Source organism: Coregonus clupeaformis, chromosome 12 (assembly GCF_020615455.1).
Source record: "Coregonus clupeaformis isolate EN_2021a chromosome 12, ASM2061545v1, whole genome shotgun sequence".
NCBI classification, from domain to species: Eukaryota; Metazoa; Chordata; class Actinopteri; order Salmoniformes; family Salmonidae; genus Coregonus; species Coregonus clupeaformis.
Window position 1 is genome coordinate 38,353,989 of NC_059203.1, and position 18,303 is coordinate 38,372,291.

General features: G+C 42.7%; 2 protein-coding genes across 2 annotated transcripts in view; both read right to left on the reverse strand.

Annotated features, from left to right (window-relative positions):
- Positions 1–2,784: 2,784 nt before the first annotated feature.
- On the reverse strand, positions 2,785–8,672 carry rft1 (RFT1 homolog). The gene is made up of 10 exons (XM_041892892.2): positions 8,389–8,672; positions 7,955–8,040; positions 7,406–7,522; positions 6,986–7,277; positions 6,493–6,627; positions 6,018–6,278; positions 5,735–5,879; positions 5,466–5,571; positions 5,128–5,377; positions 2,785–3,053 (listed from the first exon to the last, which is right to left on the reverse strand). Exons 1-10 carry the CDS (start codon positions 8,449–8,451, stop codon positions 2,889–2,891), a joined length of 1,620 nt encoding a protein of 539 aa, XP_041748826.1. The 5' UTR covers positions 8,452–8,672; the 3' UTR covers positions 2,785–2,888.
- Positions 8,673–13,795: 5,123 nt separating this feature from the next.
- LOC121577601 (protein kinase C delta type) overlaps positions 13,796–18,303 on the reverse strand; it is a 28,558-nt gene continuing 24,050 nt past the window's right edge. The window contains exons 14-18 of the mRNA XM_041891333.1: positions 16,592–16,654; positions 16,169–16,307; positions 15,090–15,278; positions 14,841–14,969; positions 13,796–14,577 (exon numbers count right to left, since the gene is read on the reverse strand). Coding sequence (XP_041747267.1) covers positions 14,419–14,577; positions 14,841–14,969; positions 15,090–15,278; positions 16,169–16,307; positions 16,592–16,654 — 679 coding nt within the window. The 3' untranslated portion in view covers positions 13,796–14,418. The remainder of the gene's footprint in view (positions 14,578–14,840; positions 14,970–15,089; positions 15,279–16,168; positions 16,308–16,591; positions 16,655–18,303) is intronic.

An 18,303-nucleotide genomic window follows, 5' to 3' on the forward strand; every position in this document is an offset into this window, starting at 1 on the left:
TAACTAAGTCCAGGATTTGTAGCCCACTCAATAATAATAATAAGAATTATTACGAGTCGCCCCGTTTCGAGGTCTTTTCCGTATTCACGGTGCCCTAACTATGCAGATATCTTCCAACCTTTATTCTCTACCAATCCATTGTCCTAAACATGCTATTATTCCCCGTTACCCATCAACCAAATTTAAAATATTTTCGTTCAGACTCCCAGTTAACAGCCATAACGCCACCCGAAACACGGTCGTAAGGGTACATTCCTCCAGTGTACATAAGCAGTAACAAAACCAACAACTTAGCTGTGTCTAGTCGGGTCATGACTCCAGACCAAAGTCAGCTTGAGTTAGCTTGATGACTCCAAATGCAGCAAAGAAGGATTGCATCATCCCTCCTGGCTAGCTCGCCATTATGTAGTATATGATGAATGGTGGTCGTCATTGCTGATGAACAAAAGGAGTCTGCTCATACTGAACATTGATCATAAGGTTTATTCAGACCACAAGCTTCAGCATGAGTAACAGACTTGCAGGGTCTGGAGAGCAGTGTCCTCCAATTCTAATGGCTGCTCTAACGTCTCATCGTTTAACCCCTATTTAGCTGGCAGGTTACTCCTCTGCTGGGCAGGTTTAGGTGTGTTTCTTCCCATAGCGAGGTAAGAGCTGAGTCCGAACAAACTGAACGAGTTTTGTCTCTGTGAGAATGACAGTGACAAGTACACCCAGTAGACACCAGGCCCCCACGGCGATGTGAACCAGCCTCAGTAACCATCCTCCGTCACAACAGAACACACCCTGAAACAGCAGAGTACAGACAGATGGGAAATCCAATTTTATGGTAAATAAATACATAAAGAGATAAGACAATCTGTCTCACTATTCTCTCTGAGTATGTGATAAGAATAGATATACAGTGGGGAAGAAAAGTATTTAGTCAGCCACCAATTGTGCAAGTTCTCCCACTTAAAAAGATGAGAGAGGCCTGTAATTTTCATCATAGGTACACGTCAACTATGACAGACAAATTGAGATTTAATTCTTTAATTATTTAATTCACTCTATTATAATCCGTTACCATATATTTAATTTATAAATTCAATAGGTCCCAAAACAAGTTTCATCTTAACCCACCACCGTTTAAACTAGAATCATCGTGTTAAAATCTCCTTGTGCCTATTTGTTCCGTCGTCTGTGTTCCTCTGTCTCCCCCTGCAGTTTAACCAATGTGTTGTTTTACAGAATTCCACGCATGCGCAAATATCATTTTAAAATTAAACGCATCCCCATACATTTACTACATAGATCGCTCCAAACCATTTCATTTAATTTTAATCGTCTTATTTTAATTAATTATACTCCGTCAACATATATTTGATCTATAAATGTACTACATCTCGCCAAATAGTTTAACGTTCACATAACAGTTACTTTAACGATTTTAAAAGAGTCGTGTTCACCTCTCTTCTCGATAGCTCTTAAACCCCTAAAAGAAACCCCAAACAATCATATGACCTTACGCCACCATTTTGTTTCGTCGACCGCATGTCGTAGATTTAGTGCCGTAAACCAAAACGTGTCCTAATCTCGTGTCATAAACTCCCCCTTTCTGTAGTGTAGTGCCGCAAAATTAAACGCATGCGCACAACCATTCAAAAATACCTTTCCCCGTGAAAGAATGATTCTCTACTCTCTCTCCCCAAACAGAAAGAATAACAGCCAGCTGTAACTTCCCATTTCCCCCTTATAGTCAAACAACATTTAACAGCGCTCACAAAACATACAACCTGACTTACAGACAGTGACAAGTTTAAGAGACTTTAATCCATCGCAATGGAATCTCTAAGGATATCCGTTAGCATGTAGCACGCAACACAATTAGCATTCAACCTTAGCATTTAGCTTAGCCTAAGGTACACCGTGGCACCAAACACAATTAGCACTAGCATCCACCTCAGCCACCATGATGTACAAAAATTAGCCTTTAGCCTTAAGCATTAGCATTTAGCCACGATGTACCACGTGGCCCGAAACAATCCAGCATTAACACCAACCTCCAGCTAACTGCAGCCTACTAGCTATACAAATGAACACCCCGCACCGTGGCCAAATCATCATCATCACAATTATCTCCCCGTCTAACTTTATGCTGCCTTGAAAGATGAATCTCATATCAAGCGGTTATCCCCAGCCAATTTCCCGTCGGCCAGAGGAGGAGTATAACATAAATACAACCATTCACTTCATAATTCCCGCTTAAGGAATCAACCTGACCCAACCTAACTAAGTCCAGGATTTGTAGCCCACTCAATAATAATAATAAGAATTATTACGAGTCGCCCGTTTCGAGGTCTTTTCCGTATTCACGGTGCCCTAACTATGCAGATATCTTCCAACCTTTATTCTCTACCAATCCATTGTCCTAAACATGCTATTATTCCCCGTTACCCATCAACCAAATTTAAAATATTTTCGTTCAGACTCCCAGTTAACAGCCATAACGCCACCCGAAACACGGTCGTAAGGGTACATTCCTCCAGTGTACATAAGCAGTAACAAAACCAACAACTTAGCTGTGTCTAGTCGGGTCATGACTCCAGACCAAAGTCAGCTTGAGTTAGCTTGATGACTCCAAATGCAGCAAAGAAGGATTGCATCATCCCTCCTGGCTAGCTCGCCATTATGTAGTATATGATGAATGGTGGTCGTCATTGCTGATGAACAAAAGGAGTCTGCTCATACTGAACATTGATCATAAGGTTTATTCAGACCACAAGCTTCAGCATGAGTAACAGACTTGCAGGGTCTGGAGAGCAGTGTCCTCCAATTCTAATGGCTGCTCTAACGTCTCATCGTTTAACCCCTATTTAGCTGGCAGGTTACTCCTCTGCTGGGCAGGTTTAGGTGTGTTTCTTCCCATAGCGAGGTAAGAGCTGAGTCCGAACAAACTGAACGAGTTTTGTCTCTGTGAGAATGACAGTGACAAGTACACCCAGTAGACACCAGGCCCCCACGGCGATGTGAACCAGCCTCAGTAACCATCCTCCGTCACAACAGAACACACCCTGAAACAGCAGAGTACAGACAGATGGGAAATCCAATTTTATGGTAAATAAATACATAAAGAGATAAGACAATCTGTCTCACTATTCTCTCTGAGTATGTGATAAGAATAGATATACAGTGGGGAAGAAAAGTATTTAGTCAGCCACCAATTGTGCAAGTTCTCCCACTTAAAAAGATGAGAGAGGCCTGTAATTTTCATCATAGGTACACGTCAACTATGACAGACAAAACGAGGAAAAAAAATCCAGAAAATCACATTGTAGGATTTTTAATGAATTTATTTGCAAATGATGGTGGAAAATAAGTATTTGGTCAATAACAAAAGTTTCTCAATACTTTGTTATATACCCTTTGTTGGCAATGACACAGGTCAAATGTTTTCTGTAAGTCTTCACAAGGTTTTCACACACTGTTGCTGGTATTTTGGCCCATTCCTCCATGCAGATCTCCTCTAGAACAGTGATGTTTTGGGGCTGTCGCTGGGCAACACAGACTTTAAACTCCCTCCAAAGATTTTCTATGGGGTTGAGATCTGGAGACTGGCTAGGCCACTCCAGGACCTTGAAATGCTTCTTACGAAGCCACTCCTTCGTTGCCCAGGCGGTGTGTTTGGGATCATTGTCATGCTGAAAGACCCAGCCACGTTTCATCTTCAATGCCCTTGCTGATGGAAGGAGGTTTTCACTCAAAATCTCACGATACATGGCCCCATTCATTCTTTCCTTTACACGGATCAGTCATCCTGGTCCCTTTGCAGAAAAACAGCCCCAAAGCATGATGTTTCCACCCCCATGCTTCACAGTAGGTATGGTGTTCTTTGGATGCAACTCAGCATTCTTTGTCCTCCAAACACGACGAGTTGAGTTTTTACCAAAAAGTTATATTTTGGTTTCATCTGACCATATGACATTCTCCCAATCCTCTTCTGGATCATCCAAATGCACTCTAGCAAACTTCAGACGGGCCTGGACATGTACTGGCTTAAGCAGGGGGACACGTCTGGCACTGCAGGATTTGAGTCCCTGGCAGCGTAGTGTGTTACTGATGGTAGGCTTTGTTACTTTGGTCCCAGCTCTCTGCAGGTCATTCACTAGGTCCCCCCGTGTGGTTCTGGGATTTTTGCTCACCGTTCTTGTGATCATTTTGACCCCACGGGGTGAGATCTTGCGTGGAGCCCCAGATCGAGGGAGATTATCAGTGGTCTTGTATGTCTTCCATTTCCTAATAATTGCTCCCACAGTTGATTTCTTCAAACCAAGCTGCTTACCTATTGCAGATTCAGTCTTCCCAGCCTGGTGCAGGTCTACAATTTTGTTTCTGGTGTCCTTTGACAGCTCTTTGGTCTTGGCCATAGTGGAGTTTGGAGTGTGACTGTTTGAGGTTGTGGACAGGTGTCTTTTATACTGATAACAAGTTCAAACAGGTGCCATTAATACAGGTAACGAGTGGAGGACAGAGGAGCCTCTTAAAGAAGAAGTTACAGGTCTGTGAGAGCCAGAAATCTTGCTTGTTTGTAGGTGACCAAATACTTATTTTCCACCATAATTTGCAAATAAATTCATTAAAAATGCTACAATGTGATTTTCTGGAGAAAAAAAATCTCAATTTGTCTGTCATAGTTGACGTGTACCTATGATGAAAATTACAGGCCTCTCTCATCTTTTTAAGTGGGAGAACTTGCACAATTGGTGGCTGACTAAATACTTTTTTTCCCCCACTGTATAGTTTGTATCCTAACTCCCATTTCTATGATTGTAAGGGAGAAACAATAACTGTTTTATTAAATGTGAGTGACAGACTTAAGTGTGATTGGCTGACATTTGATTGGCTGGTGTATACAGTATGTGGTGTGTACCAGAGGAGGCTGGTGGGAGGAGCTATAGGGGGACAGGCTCATTGTAATGGCTGGAATGGAATTAATGGAACGTGTCAAACACATCAAACATATGGAAACCATGTTTGACTCCACTCCATTTATTCCATTACAATGAGCCCATACTCGTATAGCTCCTCCCACCAGCCTCCTATGGTGTGTACAGTAAAGCAGTGAGGAGAGCAGTTATAGTGTGGTACCTCAGAGATGGCAGTGAGGACTGCACTGAGAGCCAGAGCCAGCAGCAGAAGAGGGGAGGGCCTCAGGCCGCGCAGAGGCGTCCACTGGCTGGACAGGAAGTAGCGGTGGATGAAGAACAGGCTGTGGAGGATACGCAGGCCCATGTTCAGACAGTTAGCCAGGATGAAGCCAATGCCCCCTGCCCACCACGTCAGCATGTAGGATAGGAGCAGGAAGGAGATAGACAGAGCCAACATCACCAGGTTATACCTGGGGACAGACGAGAGAGCAACGTTAGCAACCTGATACACACTGTGTGTGTGTGTGTGTGTGTGTGTGTGTACCTGCCTTCTCTCACCTGTCAACCTCTTCCTTGCTCATGGCAGCAAAGACAAAGCACTCAGTAATTCCATTAATGGCCAGCAGGAGCACATAGGAGCTGTAGCATCGCAACAGACTGGGCCCTTCAATTTAACACACATTTCATTACACACAACCACTCACATAAAACCAATAGCTTGAGGAATTAGATTATTCAAATAATTGCTGAATGAGTTCCTTTATCTCTCTATAACTCCAGTGATTCAGTTGACTATGGTGGTTGACTCACTTGGTTAGTTGACTCACCTGCACCACTGCTCAGTAGAGATCCCCCATAGATGTCCAGAGCCAGGTGAGAGTAGGCGTAACCAAACACTGTGATGATCAGGCCAATCACAAGCACCAGCTTCAGCAGACACTCCAGAACTTCAGCTGCTATGGCAACCTCATCCTGCAGACCAATCAGCAAGCGGCATCAATGCACCTGCATGAGCTATCGTGTGTGTGTCAGACAACTTTATTTATCATTGGCCACTGACAAATGGTGAATTGAGTGACATGTTTTGATTGCCTGACTCTTCCCTCTGACCTGTTTCTGCTGCCTGACGTCCCGCCCCCTCTCCAGGACTTTGGCGAAGAAGACATAGAAGCTCTCCTCGATGGGCAGGAAGATGAAACGGGCCACCATTGAGCCCAGGTTGTTGACAATGTCGTACACGCCCTGCTCCCCGAAGCTCAGCACGTTGAGGAAGGTCATGACATAACGCTCGCCCTCCGTCAGGATTTGCTTCAGGAACGACTGCTTGAAGAAGCTCCACGTCAGCCTGGCCAACGTCCAGTCAATCACAGGCTACAGACACACACACAGCGGTATGACATAGCACACACAATTGTGACCTGACATAGTATATGGAAGAATTAATGAATTAACCAAACAATCAATTTATTATTTATTTATTTATGTCAGTTAATACGACCAATTGCTTTCGGGTATACTGTATACTAGCTCAGTGAGGAGTATATGCTGTGAGTGATAGGGTTATGGCTGTTGTGGTGAATGTTACCTCTCCTTCAACTCTGGAGGGCAGCAGGTCTGCCACACGCCGCAGGGGGAAGAACTTCCTGTTGGCCTCCCCAGAGCCCAGGAAACGCAGGAAGTAGACAACGTAGCACAGCACCAGGAACCCTGTGTACACCAGCTACGAAGGACAGGCCAGTATAACAGTTAGCTTAGTAGACACTCGTCCACAGTGATTTATGAGGATTGCATGCAATACCATCTCCACATATACAGATTAATATTTACTAACACAACCTTACTCCGTGACCACTTCATCTTTTTGACAATACCATCTATGCACACACCCTCTAACCATACTCCCTTGTAACCAGTGATGTAGTGGTTAAAAAAAAAGTGGGTAAATACTGATTGCGGTGAATTAAGTAATGCTGCCTATACTTTCAATGCATTTCTTCTGCAAAAGGTGGGTAACCGCTTGCGCTAAATAGACAAACATAAGATCATTGTGTAAAGGACGGGGCTGTGTGCGTATGTACCTGAGCAGCAGAGAAGATGTAGAGCCCCCACTGAGGAGCAGAGACCACCAGCACCACTGTCAGAACACACTTAGCCACCATGGCCAGGCTCTCAGCAACCACCTTCAGCCTGACAAACATGTGGGCCTGAGCCAGGACCCAGAGAGGCTCAGCCAGCAGCTCCTGCAGTGCGGCCAGGGCAAAGAGCCCCACAGCGGGGCCGTAGTGGGGGATAGTCAGGGGATCTGGAACCTCCAGGAGCCACAGCCACACACACACCAGGAGAGATGCCCATAGTACACCCAGCGGCAACCTGGGAGGATGACACACACACACAATCATAAGTTGTGTAGATAGTGCTGATGAAAGACCCAACTGTGTATGTTCTGACCAGAGCCATTCAACACTGTGCAGCAGTTGCTCCCCTATAGTCACACTCACGTCAGCCATAGCAGGTTGATTACTTGTCTCCAGTTGTGATCTGTTCCGCCACTCAAACAGGCTCTCCTGAAGGCCTCTCTGGACAAGAAGACCAGCGTGGAGTACAGCAGTGTCAACCTGCACACACACACACGTGCAAACACACATGCACACACAGTATGTAGTGTTGTTAGTTTTTGTTTAACTGCAGGTTTGGACAGCTCATATTGCAGCAGGTGTAATATTAAACAGAAGGCAATTCCACAGTAACAGACTGATGCTGAGACTCAGATTTTCCACTTTAAAATGTATGTCAAACCAAAACCAATGATTGCAAAGTTAAACAAACCACACAACTCACTAAACTTTGCTTCTGCACTGTTCTTCAAGTAAATGTGTTTTTGTAAAAGTTTCAGTGGAAATTGTTCAAAGTCGTCCTTGTGCATAGAGTTGTATGGTTTGTTTAACTTTGATATCATTGTTTTTTGTTTGGCATACATTTTAAAGTGAAAAATCTGAATCCCAGCATCACTCTTATCATGGAATTGCCCAAGAGTAAAACAATCTTACCTGACGTTGACCACGCCAATCAGCTCTTTGGACACAAAGCGCAGCGTGAATGCGTTCAGCAAAAAGGTGAGCACACGAAACATGACCTAAAAATCACCAGGAACATATTCACTATGCACATAGATAGATATGCAATGGGTAGAAATGTAATCAGTCATGTAACATGTGGATGTCTTTCTGCTACTTGAATATTGTATTACTCAATGCCTTAGGACAACACACACACACACTAATCGAATTAACAACTGCTACACAATCTAGGCATTCAGAAAAATTGCTACATAAAAGGATATTTCTTCTACAACTACCTTAAAAGCATGTCCTCCACATGTTACTCTGAGGGTGTGGATATAAGGAATTTTAGCAAGGACACTATTGTCATCAAGTGCAAAAATGAGTATGACATAGCTAATTATAATAGCTAGCTACTTTACCTGAAGCAAGACATTGTATGATGCGAGAGTGGAGGCATTCTTCAACATATCTTGGGAACTCATCGTGCAGCTAGCTAGCTAGCCCTCCTCCTTTGAGGGTTACTGGCTGTATGACAAGTTTCCTCCAGAAGGTGCACTGTGAAAAGGAGCAGACTCACAGATACATACAGTAAGTGCGTTATGAAGTATGAATCTGTACTAATTTTAGTGCCATTTGTCTTTTCTGGTGGCTCGTATGACCAGACCTCACTACATACAGCTTTAGAGATGTCTGCTTCATGCAGTCAACTTCCGTACACATGGAAAGTCACTATCTACGTCACCAGAACGATTTGTGTACATTATGCAAGTGGCCCGCTAGGTGGCGTGGTCACACCAACGTTGAGTTTTGGATGCAGGAACTGCTGTAAATAAGAAATTAAAGTCTCATGGGAATACTGCAATATTACATTCAACATCGCATACAAATGCAAATATTTCATTTTAGAATGGACATTACATTTACTTGTGCCAATTGTGTGCGTTTGTGTGTCTGTTCACAATTTGTAGAACGCAAAGGCCATTTCTTCATGAGTGCAGTGAGAGCGTGGTGTATAAAACGTTACTCCCTGATATCTAAAGCGTTTTATATGGTAGAGTGACTGAAGACACTAGGAGTTGATGATTTTTTATTAAGATGTAAAAGATGGAGACAGTAAAAAAAGCACATCCTTAGCACACCAATAATATACATGTTACAACAATATACATATAGATATATATCTATATCTATATACAGCATCTCAATAAATTCCATTCAAATAAAGACATTCATGTAGCATCATACACAATAAGCACAATAATCATACACCAAATCTTTCCCTGTCCCATATGAGGCTACATGTAATGGCAGGGATACCTGTAGTTGCTCAGTCTGAACTGGGTCTTCTTAACACTACATGGCACACAGTCCAAATGACCACACAATAGAGGCAAAGGCTCCCCATGCAGTGACGAACTGGACATTGGATTAAGTCAATCTTTCAAGAATATGTGACACATTTAAGAGGTTGTTGAGATTGAGAGGTGGTTGGTGTTGGTATGAGGTCTTTAAACATGCAGACAGCTCACTCACAAACCCCCTGCATTGACATTCCCTTTCACAGCCACAAACACGCACACACATACACAGACACCCTCCAACCCTAATACAAGTCAGACCATTAAAATATAAGGCCCCCCATGTACACCTGGACACCCTAGCATGCACACAAAAACAGTAACACCTACAGTATCTGTACAACAGAGGCTCATTCCTGTATAAGTTTAACTCCTATAATTTCTCTAAGTAAGTACCAGAGGAGACTGCTTGTGCTTCTATTGCAGTCACAAATACTAAACATAGAACAGCTCACTCAAGTTGAGGGTTTGATCACATGAATGAGGACACCTTGACGAACTGACCCTGACCCTAGGGTCGTTTCACGAAATGGGTGCCTTTTGTGTCCCTTTGATATTTTAAGTAGAAATGATGCACCAATATTGCATTTTAAAAACCTGTAAATGAAGTGCACTTTAATTTAGACCACAACGAGAATTCAATAAATCAGATTTTTTAGATGAATAAAGGCTTGCTAACGTTCCAAAATTCAGCATTTTGACATGTCCCTCCATCAACCCTGTTCCACTTCTAGGAAGATTTCAACCCACTTAATCCAAAAATATCTCAAAGTTTCACCATCATTGTAAAGGTCTAGTTATTTTGCTGCTTTGACAGTCATTTCTGAAGATGATTATGTATATTCATGTGATTAGTGATGCATTCACATCTGTCCCTCATTTTTAAGGCCAACCCTTATGCAAACAAATTACCCCTTTAAAATAATGGACCATTCCACCAACTTAAATGATTTACAGCAGTTGACGTCGATTGGGTCTTCTGAACAACATGGTGGAAAGGGAAGTAAGTCTTCTCTCTCTTTTTGGTCTATTTATAATTGTTTTATCATATTTGAATGAGGAGGTCGATCTCAACACATTAACTCTGTTCGCTCAATTAATGCTAGGAACATTTTTATTTGATTAAACTTTCATTATGTGTGGAACATATACAGTGGGATCCAAAATTACTGCCACCCCTGACTGGCAATGCACAAACAATACTTTAACAAATATAAACAATATAATTATAGAGAAACACAAAATACCAATATACACAAGCAGTTAGGAAAGCAAAGGCTAACTTTTTCAAACAGAAATGTACATCCTGTAGCACTAACTCCAAAAAGTTTTGGGACACTGTAAAGTCCATGGAGAATAAGAGCACCTCCTCCCAGCTGCACTGAGGCTAGGAAACACTATCACCACAGATAAATCTACAATAATCGAGAATTTCAACAAGCATTTTGCTACGGCTAGCCATGCTTTCCACCTGGCTACCACTACCCGGCCACCAGCTCTGCACCCTCCGCTGCAACTTGCCCATGCCCCCCCCCTCAGAGTTCAATGTGTCAAATCGGAGGGCCTGTTGCCTGGATCTATGGCAGTCTCTATGGGGGTGCCACAGGGTTCAATTCTCGGGCCGACTCTTTTCTCTGTGTATATCAATGATGTCGCTCTTGCTGCTGGTGACTCTCAGATCCACCTCTACGCAGACAACACCATTTTGTATACATCTGGCCCTTCATTGGACACTGTGTTAACAAACCTCCAAACGAGCTTCAATGCCATACAACACTCATTCCGTAGCCTCCAACTGCTCTTAAACACTAGTAAAACTAAATGCATGCTCTTCAATCGAACACTGTTGGCACCCGCCCACCCGACTAGAATCACTACTCTCGGCGGGTCTGACCTAGAGTATGTGGACAACTACAAATACCTAGGTGTCTGGTTAGACTGTAAACTATCCCTCCAGACTCACATTAAGCATCTCCAATCCAAAGTTAAATCTAGAATTGGCTTCCTATTTCGCAACAAAGCCTCCTTCACTCATGCTGCCAAACATGCCCTCGTTAAACTGACTATCCTACCGATCCTTGACTTCGGCGATGTCATTTACAAAATAGCCTCCAACACTCTACTCAGCAAATTGGATGTAGTCTATCACAGTGCCATCCGTTTTACATTTACATTTTAGTCATTTAGCAGATGCTCTTATCCAGAGCGACTTACAGGAGCAATTAGGGTTAAGTGCCTTGCTCAAGGGCACATCGACAGATTTTTCACCTAGTCGGCTCGGGGATTAGAACCAGCGACATTGCCCCATATTTTGTCACCAAAGCCCCATATACTACCCACCACTGTGACCTGTACGCTCTTGTTGGCTGGTCCTCACTACATATTTGTCGCCAAACCCACTGGCTCCAGGTCATCTATAAATCACTGCTAGGCAAATCCCCGCCTTATCTTAGCTCATTGGTCACCATAGCAACATCCACCCATAGTATGCACTCCAGCAGGTATATCTCACTGGTCATCCCCAAAGCCAACACCTCCTTTGGCCGCCAGTCCTTCCAGTTCTCTGCTGCCAATGACTGGAACGAATTGCAAAAATCTCTGAAGCTGGAGACTCTTATCTCCCTCACTAACTTTAAGCATCAGTTGTCAGAGCACCTTACCGATCACTGCACCTGTACACAGCCCATCTGAAATTAGCCCACCCAACTACCTCATCCCCATATTGTTATTTATTTTGCTAATTTGCACCCCAGTATCTCTATTTGCACATCACCTCTTGCACATCTATCATTCCAGTGTTAATACTAAATTGTAATTATTTTGCACTATGGCCTATTTATTGCCTTACCTCCATAATTTACTACATTCTCACACACTGTATATATATTTTCTGTTGTATTTTTGACTTTATGTTTTGTTTACCCCATATGTAACTCTGTGTTGTTGTTTTTATCGCACTGCTTTGCTTTATCTTGGCCAGGTCGCAGTTGTAAATGAGAACTTGTTCTCAACTGGCTTACCTGGTTAAATAAAAATAAAAATGTGAGAAATACTGTACTTTATTAATGTTTCAATGGAACCAACCAAAATCATACAATTATTTAATACAAAATAAATGTCACCAAAATCAAGGTTTCATCATTATTGGCACTCCTCATTTATTACTTAGTGCAACCACCTCTGGCAAGGATAACAGCATGGAGTCTTTTCCTGTAATGTTTGACAAGGTTAAGGAACACATTTGGAGGGATTTTGGACCATTCCTCTATGCAGATCATTTCAAGATCCTTCACATTCTTGGGTTTGCGCTTATCAACTGCCCTCTTCAACTCAGCCCATAGATTTTCGATTGGATTGAGGTCCGGCGACTGAGATGGCCATGGCAGAACATTGATTTTGTTGTCACAGAACCATTTCTGTGTGGATCTTGAGGTATGTTTTGGGTCATTGTCTTGTTGGAAAGTCCACCTACGGCCAAGTCCCAGCCTTCTGGCAGAGGCAACCAGATTGTCAGCCAAAATTGCCTGATACTTGGTGGAATTCATTATGCCATCAATCTTAACCAGTGCCCCTGGACCGCTGGAATTAAAACAGCCCCAAAACATCACTGACCCACCACCATATTTCACCGTGGGTATGAGGTGCCTCTCCTTGTATGCATCTCTGTTTCGACGCCAAACATGCCGATGCTGTATCTGACCAAAACGTTCAATTTTGGTCTCATCTGACCAGAGCACCTTCTTCCAGTCATAATTTAAATGACGTTTGGCAAACTCCAAGCGCTTGCGTCTGTGTCTTGGGGTCAGAAAGGGCTTTCTTCTGGCAACCCTTTCAAAGAGCCTGTGGTTGTGGACGTGGCGTCTGATGGTGCTTTTTGAAACCTGGTGACCCCAAGACGCCACCAAGGCCTGCAATTCTTTCACAGTTATTCTTGTGGATTTTGTTGCTTCTCTCACCATCCTCCTACCTATCCTGAGTTTTTCAACTGTTCCATATCTTTTTAATTTTTAAATATTGCCCTGACAGTGCTCAGTGGTATATTCAATCGTTTGTGGATCTTCTTGTACCCATTACCAGATTTATGAAGGTCTACAACCATCTGTCTCTTTTGAACTGCCAGTTCTTTTGTTTTCTTCATGGTGTTGGATGCCAAAGGGATATTGCATGTGTGTTACCTCATTTTTATACCCTAGTGAAACAGGAAGTGATGTAATGGCTCAATATAGTTCCTTAAGACTTAGATAAACTTAAATAAGTGGAATTTAATTCCTGGTTTAATTTTGGTAGATGTTATTTACAATAATCTTTAAGGGTGCCATTAATTGTGAAACCTTGATTTGGAGGAGATTGATTTTTAATTTAATCAATAAATGATTTTGGTGGGTTCCATTGGAACATTAATTTAGTACAGTATTTCTCACATGTTGGTATTTTGAGTTTATCTCTATAATTATATTGTTTATATTTTTTAAAGTATTGTTTGTGCATTGCCAGTCAGGGGTGCCAGTAATTTTGGAGCCCACTGTATATAGTTCCTAATTTCATGAACACCATGTGGTCCCATGCTCTTCAACACATGAGGAGTAATGGCCGATCTTTACCTAAATCCTCTACCCTGTTATCGTCAACCCAGTTTGAGGCCCAACGGTAACTTTATCAGTTTGATATTATATGGGAGTTATTTGTTCAAGGGATATTTGATCAATGAGAAAATGTTGGATTTATCTCATACATGCTTTTAAATAATAGTTAGGCAGTTACATAAGTGTGGTACAAGTGCAGATAAAATGCTCTTAGTTCATAGGATTTTTATGCCTGAGATGGGAAAAAGTGTTTTTCCATAGGAGATTGCTTGTGCTTCTATTACAGTCACAAATACTGAACATTGAACAGCTCACTCAAGTTGAGGGTTTGATCACATTGAATGCTGAAAGAAAATATATTTTGAAATTAATTTCTTAAAAGTTTGCATGTCCAAAAGGCAACCATTTCATGGAACAACCCAGTAGTAATGTATCCCTGGCTTTCCCCTATGACCCCAGTAATGTCACTGAGAACTAAGAGCATGGGGATTGGCTGAGAGGCCCTCCCTCACTTTTCCAGGAGGTGCTCCATCTCTGGGTTGATGAAGGAGAACCCGGCGAAAGCTGATTGGTCCATGGAATCCATGAAGTTCTTGTCACCATGGGAAAGGCAGGGTTTCTCACTGAGGAACTCCCGGTCAAAGTTGCTGCAGTCGTTGGGGGCTTTCTGTGATTGGCAGGAGAGATGTCAATCAGTAGGGAGGACAAGTGATACATGGAGACAATCAGTGATTAATCAAATTATGAACAGCACATGCCTGATTTCTACTGAGCATTCAGTAGTTGAATTACTGTAGAACTTTGATTAGATACATGAATGGCTCTTCTCCTCTTTGAAACTACCCCAAATACTGTGTGTTATATTATGGTAGGCCTATATATTACAACTGTTTTATATCATCACTATAAAACCTCATGTCTAGACCGTACCACTTTGGGTTTGAAGGGGGGTTCCACCTCCCGCCTCTCCAGGGCGGGCCAGCTGATGGTCTTGAAGAAGGGGTGGACACGGATGTTATCAACGATGCCTAGCCTGCGAGTGGAGTTTCTCTCAAACAGCTGCAGCGGTGGAGGAAAGAAACAGTGAGTAAGGGATAAAAACACACAATGGAGGAGAGAAACAGACTCCGAGGCAGAATAGGAACACTGTATGGGAGGAGGGAATGGGGGTGAGCAAACCTTCTCCATCAGGTCCTTGGCCTCCTTGGTGATCCAGCGAGGGTAGTGTGGCGTGTCCGTGCGGATAGACTCAAAAAGCTCGTCCTCGTCATCACCATGGAAGGGTGACTGACCAATCAGCATCTCGTACAGCAGCACCCCGAACGACCACCAGTCCACGGAGAAGGAGTACTTCTGACCCAGCAGGATCTAAAAGTCACGTCATCAGATAGAAAGACACGGTCAGTGACATCATCATAGTGAGACACTCGCAAAGATATACTCACAGTGATTGCTTCTTAAATAATACCCTATTTCCTATAGACAGGTTGGTTGTTTAGCAACAAAACCGCCGCGTGCGCAACTATGGGGCAAAACAGACCGGGTTGGCTTAGATTGTTGACAACATGTAAACTGTACTTAGTCTCCAATGTTTATTGAAAACATAAATACATTTGCACAATGAGCACTTGTCTCTCAAATACATCATCACAGTTGTTGGTTAGCTAGCTTCCAAAATGTTGCTATATTAGCATAAACTTGACATCAGCCAAACACCTCAAAACAAGACAAGAACAAGATAAAACTATCTGAAACGAGCCACCTACGATTCCACACATGGCAGCTTCTTGTCATTGTTGCTAGCTATCTGGCCATCCAGAATCAAAACACAGACACAGACTTCTGCCCTATTGAAGTGTGCGCATCGTTTTTGTGATGTTGTCACCTAACCCATCTATAAAGTGCACTACTCTGGCTCTGGTCAATAGTAGGGTACTAAATAGGGACTAGGGTGTCATGAGATGCAGCCATGTATACAGTACACTCTTAGAAAAAAAGGTGCTATCTAGAACCTAAAAGGGTTATTCGGCTGTCCTCATAGGATAACCCTTTAAAGAACCCTTTTTGGTTCCAGGTAGAACCCTTTCGAGTTCCATATAGAACCCTTTCCACAGAGGGTTTCTACATGGAACCCAAAATAGTTCTACCTGGAACCAAAAAGGGTTCTATCCGGAACCAAAAAGGATTCTCAAAATGGGGACAGCCATTGAAACCGTTTGGAACCCTTTTTTCTAAAAGTGTATGTCTGTGTCCCATACCTCTGGAGCGATGTAGTCAGGAGTCCCACAGAAGGTTGTGGCCATGCTCTCTCCAAACACATTCTCCTTACACATGCCAAAGTCTGCTATCTTTACATGGCCGCTATGATCTAACATCACATTGTCCAACTTCAGGTCTCTGAGGGCAGAAAGACAAAACAGGTGAGGGAGAATTGGAGGGAAGACAGGATGGGAAGAAATGTGTGGTGTCGAAAGGTTGAGAGGGTGACTAGAGTTGTGACAGTATAGAAAAGCACAGCTAATAATCACATACTCACTGTCCCACAACGTGACACTATCACTATATCAATCCTTGGTGGAAGGGCTCTGGCCATTTTCTTTTATCTGTATGGTAATGTGATTGAGTGAGTAAGAAGTTAGTGAGTGTACATTAGAGTGCTGATGATGGCATTTGCGATTTACCTGTAAATTATCCCTTTGGAGTGCAGAAACTGAAGGCCACATATGATCTCAGCAGAGTAGAACCTGGAGGGAGGAAAAAGAGAGAAACATCACTACACACTCTAGAGATCCAGCTAGCTGGCAGCAGAGTACTACTCTATCTACTTTCCTATTGAGTTGGTCCCTGAACACTGCTGTCTGTCCCTGACGACTCCAGTCCAGTGTGTAGATAACTGCATTATTGAAGAGGCCATTTTGTATAGAGTGGTGCTCAGAGAAGACAGCTGAACAATGGCCTCATACTGTAGGGTGAAACCTGAGAGGTGCTCCTGGCCCAGTGGGCCCCAGCCTAGCCACAGCTGAAGGATTAGCCTACAGTATCTCTGACCTGCTTCTCTTTTCAACTCTTGCATGGGTGGAGAGAGACTCTGTATGATCTTGTTGCTGATGATTGATTGGGATTGAGAGATTAAATGATTGACAGGAAGTAAGCTTTGTCCAGACAGGTTTCTCGTCTGACTCTCACTCACACACAAGTAGGTATTATCACACGCATCAGCCATATCTAAGATGTCCTGGTATCAAACGGCTACACACACACCATCATATGGGTAGTTTGTTCCACGAATAGAGTACCTTTGATATTTTAAGTTGAAATTGTGCACCAATATTGATTTTTAAAAGCCTGTTATATTAAATGATGTGCCCTTTAATATGAACCACATGGAAAATCAATTAATCCGATTTTTTATATGAATAAAAACGTGTTAAAATACCATGTTTTTCTGACTTATTGGAAGATTTTAACACACTTAACCCCCAAATGTTCACCATCATTGTAAAGCCCTAGTTATTTTGTTGCTTTGACAAAGTCATTTCTGAAGATTATTATTTATTTCATGTGATTAGTGATTTATTTATGTCTGTCCCTCATTTTAAGGTCAACCCTGTTACGTGAACAGAACTTTTAATTGCCCCTCCGTGTTGCACACAACAAGCTTCCATTCCCTCTGTCACAAGGGGATTTATCGTTGAAAACATCAACCGTGTTAGGGTCAACCCTGTTACTTTATTTGGCACTTACTAAAGTACTTTTTTTATTTAACCTCTTGAGATGGGAAAACATGTTTTTTATGAAGAACATGTGGTCTTTATGACCGTATGTTAAAAGTAGGTTAAACTTTAATTTTTTAAAACCAAATTACACTACCCAAAAGGCACTCTATTGGTGGAATGACCCATATACACTCACACACACATATGCATGTAGACACACACTGTACTATTCTGGGGGAACCGCACAATAGTATGCCAAATGGTGAAGAGGCAACTCAGTAAGAAACAGTGTGTATTGGGTTTTACTGTTGTGTGTTGTGTGTTTAGGGCGTCGCCCACTGTCTTTGTGCCACTGGGTTAAGAGGTCAATTAGTGGATACATGAACAGGTTTATTGTTCTGTGATAGTGGGACTCATTGGAAACTCAGCAGTTTACCAATCTGCCCAGGGAAAAATATGACATAACCAGGAAACCAAACCCACAAGACTTTCCATTCTGCGCTGCCAGCTTGTGTGGTGCGCAAATGCACACACGCACACACACAAACACACAATTAGTTAATGATTAATAAAACAAGAGCAGAGAGGTGAACATCTCTCTCCCTCTCTGAAACTGTCGGTGAGGACCAGGGAGAGTGTGTGAGGACAGTAGGAGCAGATGCCAATGGTGGATCAGG

What these genes read in the sequence shown, in the direction of transcription:
- rft1 (XM_041892892.2), bottom strand. Translation starts at nt 8,451, where the DNA reads ATGAGTTCCCAAGATATGTTGAAGAATGCCTCCACTCTCGCATCATAC. An exon ending in CATACAATGTCTTGCTTCAG is followed by an intron (nt 8,041 to 8,388) that starts GTAAAGTAGCTA and finishes GGTGATTTTTAG; the next exon opens with GTCATGTTTCGTGTGCTCAC. An exon ending in ACGTCAGGCAGCAGAAACAG is followed by an intron (nt 5,880 to 6,017) that starts GTCAGAGGGAAG and finishes ATTGGTCTGCAG; the next exon opens with GATGAGGTTGCCATAGCAGC.